General features: G+C 40.3%; 1 protein-coding gene across 3 annotated transcripts in view; it reads right to left on the bottom strand.

The window, feature by feature from the left end:
- Positions 1–12879, bottom strand: part of LOC120465097 (single-stranded DNA-binding protein 2) — a 70784-nt gene that overhangs the window by 42881 nt on the left and 15024 nt on the right. For all 3 annotated transcript variants that reach the window (XM_039654715.2, XM_039654717.2, XM_039654718.2), the window contains exon 4: positions 9287–9371. In XM_039654715.2, coding sequence (XP_039510649.1) covers positions 9287–9371 — 85 coding nt within the window. The remainder of the gene's footprint in view (positions 1–9286; positions 9372–12879) is intronic.

Here is a 12879-nt window from a genome sequence, read left to right as displayed (position 1 = left end):
AGCAATCATAAACAGCCAGTGGCTTTTGGTTTTTACTCAGGGCAGAGCGCTAACATGTTCAAGCCAACAATAAAAAAATCTGTGTTGTTAAGAAACTTTTCATGTTTGCAGACAAAATCATCCTATAATAAAGAAAACAATTTTTTATGCAATATCCATATATTATTAAAAGACAGGTGAGAGTGTGTGAGAGAAAATAATTTAGAGTACATGTATATGTGTACTTCTCAATATAGAGGGATTCTCTTCTCCTTTGTTTCCCACTGTGTATATGTGCATGTGTGTGCGTGTTCCTTCATTATCATTATTCCTGTGTGTCGTCATACTGCCCGCACTGCCTCTCCTTCCCCCAAGCCAGCTAGCGAACAGCATCATGGGGGAAACAGCAAGATTACCCAATCAATCTTCCCCAGAGAGAGAGAGAGAGAGAGGGAATGTGGGGGATGGGAAGGCAGACACGCATATACGCACACAACGTCTATATACAGTATGCAATTTCCATATTTTACTACACTAATCTTCCTGATGACATCATACCAGGCGGCAAACATCAGAATGATTAATTGGAGACCTAATACTCCAGACACGGGGGATACTTCGAAAAATCTCTCGAGGAGAAAGACTAAGATTGCACTGTGTATATGTTGCAAGCAGGACTCGAACCTCAACATGTCTGGTGCATTAAATACGGCCTTTTCAGATTTTAAAAGGCCAGAATGAAACAGTCTCTTCTTCACTCGAATTGATTTTTCCCATTACACAGTGAAACTACTGTTTATACAACAGGCAGTGTTTCCTTGACTGTCCACGTAAATATGAGTCACGTTATTGGCTGTCTATTGAGAAGCATCTAGTCGTAACATTCTAACATTGCACAATTTTGGCACCAGCAAAAGTGGTGCTAACCCTTCTCTGGAGCCGGGTTTTATAATCCTGGGTAAAAAGCAGCGCTAACCCTGCTTCTAAATTACAAGTATAAAACGATCCTTTACCTGAGGTAAACTCATGGATAAGCAAAGTGTAAAAAGCCCTTATGTCTGGTTCCAGACGTTGCCCACAAGCTCAGTTAACTTAAAGCGGAATAAAGGAAATGAGGAATAAATATTCCATGTTTCTGCAAATATTAAGGGGAAACTGAAAAATATGGGCAACAGGTTGTAAACCAAGAATTATAAAATGGGAAAGAGATACTTAGAGTAAACACAGAGAGAAACTTTGTAAATGAAGCAGGAAGAGAGTTTAAAGATATTTTAGCATTAAATGACAACACAGACACAACTCTTTTCACCAAGTCTCATTTCTCTGGAAAACATAGGTAAATTTGTCCTAAGTCTGTTAATTAACCCAACTGAAATTCAAGACACGGATGGTCATGTGATTTCAGGACAGCCCACTTTATGTAGAATGGAAAAATTCTATAAAATACAGTATTTAACTGACATCTATTTTAAACTTGTGCGTATATGATTTTAGATATTTGTTTTACATGATCTTTTTTTAAATCAAGCAAATTATTATTTTTTTACTATTTTAATCTATTCCTTTGTGGGAAAATTGTGATTTTTTTTTTTTTTAATCAGAAAACATCTTAATCAGGACTAACATGGAAAAGGAAAGTCCGATAGTTATCGGGAGTGAACGCTGGCGTGGCTGTCGCCGCTACTCTCCGGTAGAACTTTGGCATACATTTTGACAAACACCAGCGAACTCTCCGACAGACAGTGCTTCAATCTGAACACATTGAATCATTATATTGCCTGTATAACACTGGTTGCTGCTTATGACCAGTAACTATTGGATTAATGCTCTCCTGACTGCGTCCTTATCATCGCTGCTGATTACCTGAGGACCCTCGGCCCCCCGCTTCCCTCCAGGATGATGTGGATTTACCGGTCAACTTTCTGTTTCGTGCTCGGCTGGCTTTTGGTGTCTCTTGCCCACCTGCAAGTTGACGCTCTGTTCCAGTACTCTGTTGCTGAGCTTTTGAAGCTCCGACGCCTTGTTGATGTTCTCCAGCCTCTACCTGGTTGCTCCATTCCGTCAGACATCTATTTCCAGCCGAACCGGAGATACATCCATCGTGGACCGCGCGGTAAGCGCTTTTATAAAAACTCATATTCTTCCATTCCAACTTGGCTTACGACCCGCCGTCGTTCACGTAATGCTGGCCGAGGAGCTAATCATTGTAGCCTGGCTAGTCTGCCTAAAGTGGCCAACTCTGCCTGTAAAAGCAGCTCTTCCACCGTCAACTTCGGTCTCCTGAACATTCGCTCTCTCAACAATAAGGGTCCACTAGTCAGAGATGTCATTATGGACTATAATCTTGACTTTTTATGTTTGACTGAAACCTGGCAGCAGTCCAATGATTTTATTCCCCTTAACGCGTCTGCTCCGCCGGGGTTTGTTTACAACTGTCAGCCCCGTGCTTCTGGGCGTGGCGGAGGTCTCGCATTGTTTCATCGCGAGTCCTGGAAAGTCTTGCCGATTCCTGATTCTCCTCTATTTTCATCGTTTGAGTACTCTGCCTCACTGTTGCCCGGACCCTCGCCCACAGTCGTGGTTACTGTTTACCGTCCTCCAAAATATAACAAAGACTTTATGAATGACTTTTCTCAACTTCTCACTCACCTATCAACCCTATCCCATAACTTAATCATTTTGGGTGATTTTAATATTCATATGGATAATATCAGCTCTCCTCTTGCCAGAGACTTTGCATCTTGCCTTGAAAGCCTCGATCTGCACTTGTATACCGACTCTCCAACTCACTGTGGGGGGCATATGCTCGACTTAGTCTGTTGTTCTGGTATCATCCCCTCTGTCTGTAAAACTCACTCTGTTGCCTTTTCCGATCACATGCTTATTACCTTTAACATCACTCTCCCGCTATCTAAATTGATCGTCCCTCGCACCATTTCCTTCAGAAACATTAAGGACATTAACACTGGCACTTTTGCATCTGATATTAATAACTTTCCAAGTGTGCCTGCCAGCTGTTCACCTGATGAACTTGTTTCTCATTATAACACTAATCTTCATGCTCTCTTAGACACTCATGCTCCTTTGAGATTCAGATCAGTCTCTTTCACCCGCTCAGCACCCTGGTTCACTCCCGCCCTGCGCCTTTTGAAATCTCAGGGTCGTCAGCTGGAGCGTCTTGCTAACAGAACTGGACTTACCATTCATAAAAACATGTACATGGAGCATGTCAATCTGTATACGAATTCCCTTTCTTCAGCTAAATCTGCATATTACTCTCACTTAATCCACTCTAATCACCATAGTTCTAAAACTCTGTTCTCTCTTTTAACTTCTATTACAAAACCTCCTGACTCTCTTCCGTACCATATGCAATCCCAAGACTTTTGCAATAACCTTATGTTCTTTTTTGTTTCCAAAATTACAGACATCCATAATCACCTGACTTCCTCCGGAGCTGCAGCTTCTGGATACAACCTTAACACTCCTTATCTATACCCAACTACTACTTTTTCAAGTTTTGACCTTCCCTCTGTTCAAGCCATCTCAGATATTATTCATAAATCTAAACCCTCCACATGTCAGCTCGATCCACTTCCCTCCACTTTGGTTAAATCCTGCTGCTCTTCACTTGCCCCTCTAATCACTGAGATTATTCGCTCTTCCCTAAGCTCCGGTTCAGTCCCCCCCTCACTTAAAATTGCCTCGGTCACACCCATTCTGAAAAAAACAGGTCTGGACCCCACTAATTTTAGCAATCTCCGTCCCATATCGAACTTACCCTTCATATCCAAAATTTTGGAAAAAACAGTCGCCTCTCAACTTCATAATCACCTCATGTTGAATAGCATCTATGAACAGTTTCAATCAGGCTTCCGTCCGCTTCACAGCACTGAAACCGCACTCATTAAAATTACAGATGACCTTCTTATGGCTTCTGATTCTGGGTTACTTTCAATTCTCATTCTTTTGGACCTCACTGCAGCTTTTGATACCATTTCTCATCCCATCCTCCTCAGTCGATTATCATCTATTGGTATCACCCACACTCCTATAGCTTGGTTTACTTCCTACATTTCAGATCGGAAACAGTTCATACAACTAAAAACCCAGAAATCCGTTACCTTCCCCGTCTCCGCTGGAGTGCCCCAAGGCTCTGTATTGGGGCCTCTCCTTTTTATCATTTACATCCTCCCTCTTGGTTACATCCTCCGTAAGCACAACATCAAATTTCATTGCTACGCGGACGACACCCAGCTCTACCTTTCTACTAAACCATCTTCTTCACTCCCACCAACCTCTCTTACCCTCTGTCTCCAAGAAATTCATTCTTGGTTTTCCTCTAACTTTCTCAAACTGAACAGCTCAAAAACCGAAGTCCTCCTGGTGGGCACACCTCATACCCTCTCCAAAGCTAATAAAGTTTCCATTACCATTGATAACTCAACTGTCCTTCCCTCTCCCCAGGTTAAGAGTCTGGGTGTCGTCCTTGACAGCACTTTATCTTTCCACTCTCACATTAATAGCATCACCCGGTCAGCCTATTTCCACCTGCGCAATATTGCCCGCCTCCGTCCCTCTCTTACTCCCAAAACCACCGCCATCCTGGTTCACAGCCTCATCACATCTCGGTTAGATTACTGCAACTCACTTCTGTTTGGCCTCCCTAATAAGTCGCTCCGGAAGCTGCAGCTCCTACAGAACTCTGCTGCACGCCTAATTACTCAGACCCCCATTTCTCATCATATCACTCCCATCTTGCAACAGCTTCACTGGCTTCCTGTTAAACAGAGGATCATTTTTAAAATACTTCTCATCACCTTCAAAGCAGTTCACAACATGGTTCCTTCATATATATCAGATCTTCTCCATTTAAACATCCCTACTCGTTCACTCCGATCCTCTCACACCTGCCAGCTTTCTGTTCCCCCTGCTCGGCTTGTCACAATGGGGGGCAGGGCTTTTAGTCGCTCTGCTCCCCATCTTTGGAATTCCCTCCCTCCAGATCTTCGTACCCTTGACTCATTTAATGTTTTCAAATCCAAACTCAAAACTCTGTTGTTTAGACAATCATATTCCGTCTGACCCATATCACACCAATGCTGTCTTGCCAATTTTATTGTTTTGTTTTTAATGTGTGTTTTTTTTTTATCTGCGTTGTACAGTGTCCTTGGGTGTCCTGATAAGGCGCTTTAAATAAAATGTATTATTATTATTATTATTATTATTATAACATAAGAAGTATCTGGATCGTCAAGCAGATCCGAGGTGTAAGCATGTTCTGAGATAATCAATGCTCATTATAAAGCTTTACGACTCAAGCCCAGCAGAAAGTGAAGAGCACACAGATGACTCTGGCATTCAGAGGTGTTGCGTCCCAACATTCCAATCCCATTGCCAAGACACCAATCCCACAAGATCCCTGGATTAGCCCTCAACCATTCCCAGGATTATAGGATTAGACCGTTATATTCCATTATCTTATACCTAGAGGATTCCTGACTGTTTGAATGTTAGCACAGCAGAAGCAGCAAGGAAGGAGTCGGCAATGCAGACCTGAAGACTCAAACAGGTACGGACACACACACACACACACACACACCACAGGCCTATACAGAGTTGTGACCCAACAAGGGAGCAAAGGGATCAGAATAAGAACATGATAAATCACTGAACTCAAGGACACCCTAGTAGCAGCAAAGACCTTGCCAAGACAGGCACACATGATACTGCAGCTCTACAACACACAAAGGCTCATTTACACACACACACAAAAGACTGTTTGCAGTGGAACACAAAAATAAATGTACATATACATTGACTGGTCATAAAAAAACAGTTTATAGTGACCTCAAGCTCCAAAAAGGACAAATAAGCATTGAACACACCATAAAATACACCTTATGACTCACCTTATATATTACAACACCTTATGAGTTATATTCCAAGTGTTCTGAAGTCATATGATAATGTATACATGATGCATGATAACTGTGATAAAACAAAGCACTGATTTTAAATCAATATTTATATTATATTATATTATATATATATATATATATATATATATATATATATATGGGTATTCATAATTTTGCTTTGACAGCTGATGGTTACTTTTGTTACATTAGAAAGATATACTGTATGTAAAAAATTGTTGTAAAACACTTTTTGCGTTCACAGCAGTGTTTTTATTGTTAATTCAAAATAATGTTCATTAATTGAAAAAAGATGAAATAAAATATAATATTAGATTAAAACCTTGAAATGTTACATTGGGAACAAACTAAAAAAAAAGTACTAAAATGGTTAAAAAATAGAAAAATTACAAAAGCACAAAATACGCTATAAAATATGCTATACAAATACTATAAATGTACACTCACCGGCCACTTTATTAGGTACACCTGTCCAACTGCTCGTTAACACTTAATTTCTAAGCAGCCAATCACATGGCGGCAACTCAGTGCATTTAGGCATGTAGACATGGTCAAGACAATCTCCTGCAGTTCAAACCGAGCATCAGTATGGGGAAGAAAGGTGATTTGAGTGACTTTGAACGTGGCATGATTGTTGGTGCCAGAAGGGCTGGTCTGAGTATTTCAGAAACTGCTAATCTACTGGGATTTTCACGCACAACCATCTCTAGGGTTTACAGAGAATGGTCCGAAAAAGAAAAAACATCCAGTGAGCGGCAGTTCTGTGGGCGGAAATGCCTTGTTGATGCCAGAGGTCAGAGGAGAATGGCCAGACTGGTTCGAGCTGATAGAAGGGCAACAGTGACTCAAATAACCACCCGTTACAACCAAGGTGGGCAGAAGAGCATCTCTGAACGCACAGTACGTCGAACTTTGAGGCAGATGGGCTACAGCAGCAGAAGACCACACCGGGTGCCACTCCTTTCAGCTAAGAACAGGAAACTGAGGCTACAATTTGCACAAGCTCATCGAAATTGGACAATAGAAGATTGGAAAAACGTTGCCTGGTCTGATGAGTCTCGATTTCTGCTGCGACATTCGGATGGTAGGGTCAGAATTTGGCGTCTACAACATGAAAGCATGGATCCATCCTGCCTTGTATCAACGGTTCAGGCTGGTGGTGGTGGTGTCATGGTGTGGGGAATATTTTCTTGGCACTCTTTGGGCCCCTTGGTACCAATTGAGCATCGTTGCAACGCCACAGCCTACCTGAGTATTGTTGCTGACCATGTCCATCCCTTTATGACCACAATGTACCCAACTTCTGATGGCTACTTTCAGCAGGATAATGCGCCATGTCATAAAGCTGGAATCATCTCAGACTGGTTTCTTGAACATGACAATGAGTTCGCTGTACTCAAATGGCCTCCACAGTCACCAGATATCAATCCAATAGAGCATCTTTGGGATGTGGTGGAACGGGAGATTCGCATCATGGATGTGCAGCCGACAAATCTGCGGCAACTGTGTGATGCCATCATGTCAATATGGACCAAACTCCCTGAGGAATGCTTCCAGCACCTTGTTGAATCTATGCCACGAAGAATTGAAGCAGTTCTGAAGGCAAAAGGGGGTCCAACCCGTTACTAGCATGGGGTACCTAATAAAGTGGCCGGTGAGTGTATATAAATAATACTAAAATAACACTGTTCCACTGAACACTGACTTTGAATAAAATTATATTTTTTGGGTGAACTATTCCTTTAAGCAGATGAAGAGAATGTTAAAAACTGCATACTGGAAAAAAATCCACACGTTCTAATCAGAAAAAAAATTCTTTTGGTTTAGAAAAAAAGGAAATATTTGCACAACTAATGAAAAGGATGTGCATATTTAACCATGTTTAACAAAGTAATTTAAACAAGTAATACATTTAAGATCAATGAGCGACGACACGCATGAGGCGTTTGCGATTAGCTATTAGTAAAATACTGCAAATCACATCCCAGAGGGCGGATACATTTTAGTCAAATATTTGCTTTGCTTTTTTATACAAGCCAGTGCAATGTTGGTCGGTGGAATGAAATTGGATTGGTTTCCTTCCAGATGTTGACAGAACTCTTGACACTGTGCAGGCTCCTTCTGAGCTGTCGTCTCTATAAACGCCACCAGTCAAGTTCAGCATGATAGACTAGAGGTCAGGCTCTCTGAACTAACCCTGATACCATTAGCCACTAAATCACATTCCCTTTTTATCTCTCTTGTTCTGTCTTAGCTTATGTAAATGATGTTTCTGAAGCTACTTCACCAGACGTTAGAACATAGCTCTTGTAGAACTGACTTCAACACAGTACAAAATTCAGTATATTTAAAACTAATTGTATCATATTAGTGACAAGAATGAATGAATCAGCCAATATTTGTCCATTTTTAGACTATTAGCTTTAACCAATAACCAGATTAACAGAAATGCCAGTTCAAAACTCAAGACAGCTTTCTCAATGGACAATTTACAACTTATTATTCAGAAAAAATATATTCAGTGAATTAAAAAAAGAAAAACATTTGTTTGAATCATTAAACTATATTCATGTACTATCCATTTAATATTGGCCATAAACTGCATTTAACCCAATAAATTCCTTTAATTTAGTTTGATTGAAACTCTTTTTGGAAGACTAAGACTAAGGCATTAAAAACTGCATTGCAACAAAGACTCAGCAAACCTTATATGACCTTAATTTTAACAAACATATGCATTATCCAAACATTTACAGTCAACCTGTTCTGAGCAGTCCATCTATCTTTCTCGCTGACTCGCACCCGCGGGCATCCAGGCAACAACAACTGACATTTCATTATGCCTTTCACTGTTACTGAAATATTACATCTGTGAATGCAGAGCATTCAGTATGTTAATCAGATTACATGTCTGTCTGTGCAAATTAAAGAAGCCACACAATTCTGTGTTCCCAGGAATGCTGTACAGCTGCTTTATGAAAGCCATCGCCGGAAAAATAAACGGAAATAAACATCCCATACTTGTCTTCCTATAACACACAATTACATACCGTGAGCATTTTTAAAAAGGACAACCAGGGAGAAACATGATCTGGAGCAAAACACTCATGTACACACATAACGCATCTAGCACGCACTTATTCACGCGAAAACCCTCTATTCAGCTCACTTAACCTTTATGTGCCTATGGGCCGCTTGCATCATGTGACGCATTGGTAAGCAAATCTGCCATGTGTCATTCACTAAATACCATCACATGAACAACAGACTGAGGCTGAGACCCAACGCACATTGCCACTGGATGAGAGGCTCGGCTCTGCCCACACCACCTAGAAGACTAAAAGACGACAAGTTTGTCTGTCACTCACATAGTCGTGGAAGGCCTTGGCCTCGCTGGAGTGCTCACAGGTCTCACGGCGGTCTGGAGCGGCACAGTACAAATCCCAGAATACACTGCAACAAGAAACAGGAGAGATTGAGACCGTTAAATACAACACATATGAAGTCAAACCAGTTGAAATACATAAGCCTCATACCACATACAAAAACTTGTAAGCAGCCAATACATTTCTTTGACTTCATTTGAGCTTTATTAATGATGAGGAAAGCCAGCATGGGAAAAAAAAAAAAAGTCCAGTTAAACTTGAGCTGCATTGGTGAGGTTTGTACACGCTTTTACCGCTTCCACCCGCTTGGCAAAAAACAGCAGGTAACAAATCAATTAAGCCAGGGATTTCCTCAATTAAGAGCCGTTGGGTCCTGCAGGGATGTTTGGAGGGTGAACAAGGTTTGCGTCCAAATGGTATTTTAATTACTGCACTGAAACTAAGTACCTGTTTAACTGGCCCAAATTAGATCACTCCAGGTCTTCAGATATCGATTTAATGGATAACCTATAAAATCTCCTGGAAGAAAAGGCTAACCATTGCCACACGACGTGTGCCTGCTGTTGCTCTCACCAAGAAAGAGTAAATAAACATCGTTCAGTCTAAGTTCAGTCAGGTTCTCCTCCAGTATGTGCTATATATATATATATATATATATATATATATATATATATATATATATATGAAGAGCTCTTTTCCAAAACGCGATAAACACCATTTAAAAAAAAAAAAAAAAAAAAGAGTTTGTTGTGTCATTCTGCTGTGGACAGAACCCATTCGCTGCTCCATCAACGTTTCATGCCAAATCGCTATATTTCCTTGTTTAAAATGTACTGCAAGATGCAGTTTCTTTCCAAACAGCAATAAGCGCCAAACCTATTTTTAGCCTAAACGCGATAAATCCTCGAATTCGATGAGCGTTCTACGCAATCCAGCACGGCTAGATCATTACTTTTTTTCAGGTTGTGTTACTAAATTTAATTTCTATTAATTTATAGTATAAGCCCTTGATTATATGTTGCATGTCCTTTTGCTTTTTTCCTGTCCTTTAAATGACAACCCATACATTTTTGAAAAAAAAATGGATGGATTTATAGCGTTTTGAATAAAAATAAAATTAACTTTTAATTTATCATAAACAATATTGTTGTTTAATTTAATAATCATTGTTCAACATGTTCAGACTGAACCAATAAAACATTTTAACAGGATAATTTGAATATTCACAAAATGTGTGGGTAAAAAGTAAAAAATGTAATTCTGAAAACTATTGAAATGGATTTATAGCATTTTGGGGGAAAAAACTCCTCATATACATATCCAAATCTCAGACAAAACTATTTTTTGTTTTTATACTATTTGACCTGAATTGGGAAACCTGTTTATAGGATTGCCTTTGTGCTGATGCAGAGAACTATCTGATTTTTTCCTGCAAATATTTACCAGGATAAAGAACATTCCTGAACACTTGTAGAGCAAGTGAAAGAGTAACACAGGAAAGGAGAGGGAGGGAGAGAGAGAGAGAGAGAGAGAGAGAGAGAGAGAGAGAGAGAGAGAGAGAGAGAGAGAGAGAGAGAGGGAGAGAGAGAGAATAAAAACGAGGGACTCTTTGAATGTGGGGGTGGGGAACATTAATGGGAAGAGGAAACTAGAAACAGACATGGAAAGAGAGAGGGGAAAAATGGAGGGAGAAAAAGAGAGGGATAGGAAGTGAGAGAGAAATAGGTGGGGGGAAAACCTCTCATGTTCCAGATAAATGGCTGGATAGCATTTCAACAAACATATTTTTGCATACATTATTAAGCAAAATCTCTAAATTACAAAAAAATGTCAATGTTCTCCAAATACAACATCCAAACTGAGGGCTATACAAACAAATATAAAGGTTAATGTATGCTATACATTATGCTAAACCTATAAATATAAATGGTTTAAATCATTTTTAAAAAAACTGAATAATTAAACACCCATGTGTCAGCTTTATTTGACATTTAAATAGACTAGCTTGCTGTTAAAAGACTGTTCTGTGAAATGTAACCATTTACTGGACTCTGAGATTATAACAATCACAGATCATATATGTTCAGGAAAAATTTCTCTCCACCATTTTAAACAGCTGAAGCCTTCTATTTCTGCAATGGCCACATGGAACGATAATGCATTTGGCAAAGCTGAATTTTCAGCTCCAATCTTCAGTGTAACATGATCCTTCAGAAATCATTCTAATATGCTGATTTGGTGCACAAGAACATTTGTCGAAATGTCGAAAATGGTTGTCCTGCTTAATACTTTTTGTGAAAACTAAACAATATTAGAAAATGTCACATTTGATCAATTTAATGCATCTTGGTTGAATAGAAGTAATAATTTCTTCTTTTTTAAACTCACTAATTCAACTTTTGAATGGTACTTTTTTCTATTTTGAATCAAATAACCTGTGTAGTAAAGTTTAATGGCTGACTTGTATGCATGGTCCAACCCCACACACAGGTTTGCCAGACTGACGTCATGGCAGTTCCCTACAAGCCAAACAATGCAATTACAATGAGTCGAGCTTTACGCGTGCCTCTGATGCTAATTGGAGGGAGCTACATTCTCATGTTAATAGATTCTCTTAAACACTAAGCTCTTCTCTGGGGGCAATTAAGCAAATCCTAATGGTGAAGACAGTACAAGACAAAAGCTGGGGTAATACAACCACATCCATACGTAAATATACTTTACAGTAAGGAGCTCTTTCGCATGTGTATGACTAAGAGTACAGTGGTGTGTCATTTGCATTTGAGAAACAAGATAATCCCGACCCTTGTGCAGTCGCTGACCTCAGGTACCGGAACATCCGCAAGGCTTACTGTTAATAACAGAATCCTCGCCGACTGAACACGAGCAATATGAGAGATTCAATTATGGGGAAGTTGGCGAGCCGTCACAAAGAGTTACAATGCGCTAACGCACAGGAGGTGAGGTTTAACAACAGGCGTTCCTTCCTCAAATCTACACTTATCTCCCTTTATCCTATACGACTACTACCGACCGGTGAGCTGTTTTGACCCCCTGGCCCCCCACTGGCCCTCAGTTTGTCACTGACCACCCCCAATGAAGGAGAATATATCCAAATTGGGCCAGTGGGGGATTCAGACACTTCCCCACAAAGGGGAACGGTATGCAAAGAGTTAATCTGTGTTTGGGGTCTTTAACAGGAACAAAGGACAGCAGCAGAGACAAAGGTTGATGGAAGGGGTTTAGAGGAGGGATGGGACACGTCTTTGCCCCACCATCTGGGCCTTTTGTCTGAAGGAGAGGGGTGGGAGAGACCAGACCCGGCAGACGTGGCCTCCATAAAGGCTGCCTGACCCAATAATACATCCACTGCCATGGGTCAAACCGCAGCAGGTTAAACATAAAGTTTGACGGCGGGTGTCACAGCCAACCTTAAACCTAGATTAGTATAAATCAATACGGAGAAAGTGAATACAAACAATATTGAAGGTGCTCTTGTAATAGATAGACTTTCTCTCTTTGGTGGGGTTGCTTTTGAGTTAGGAGTGAGGAAATTTTTGGCTTAACTGTATCTT

This window comes from Pimephales promelas, chromosome 5 (assembly GCF_988280905.1).
Source record: "Pimephales promelas chromosome 5, fPimPro1.hap1.1, whole genome shotgun sequence".
Classification (NCBI taxonomy): domain Eukaryota; kingdom Metazoa; phylum Chordata; class Actinopteri; order Cypriniformes; family Leuciscidae; genus Pimephales; species Pimephales promelas.
The sequence above is the reverse complement of the archived record's forward strand: the minus strand, read 5'-3'. Positions and strand labels throughout refer to the sequence as shown.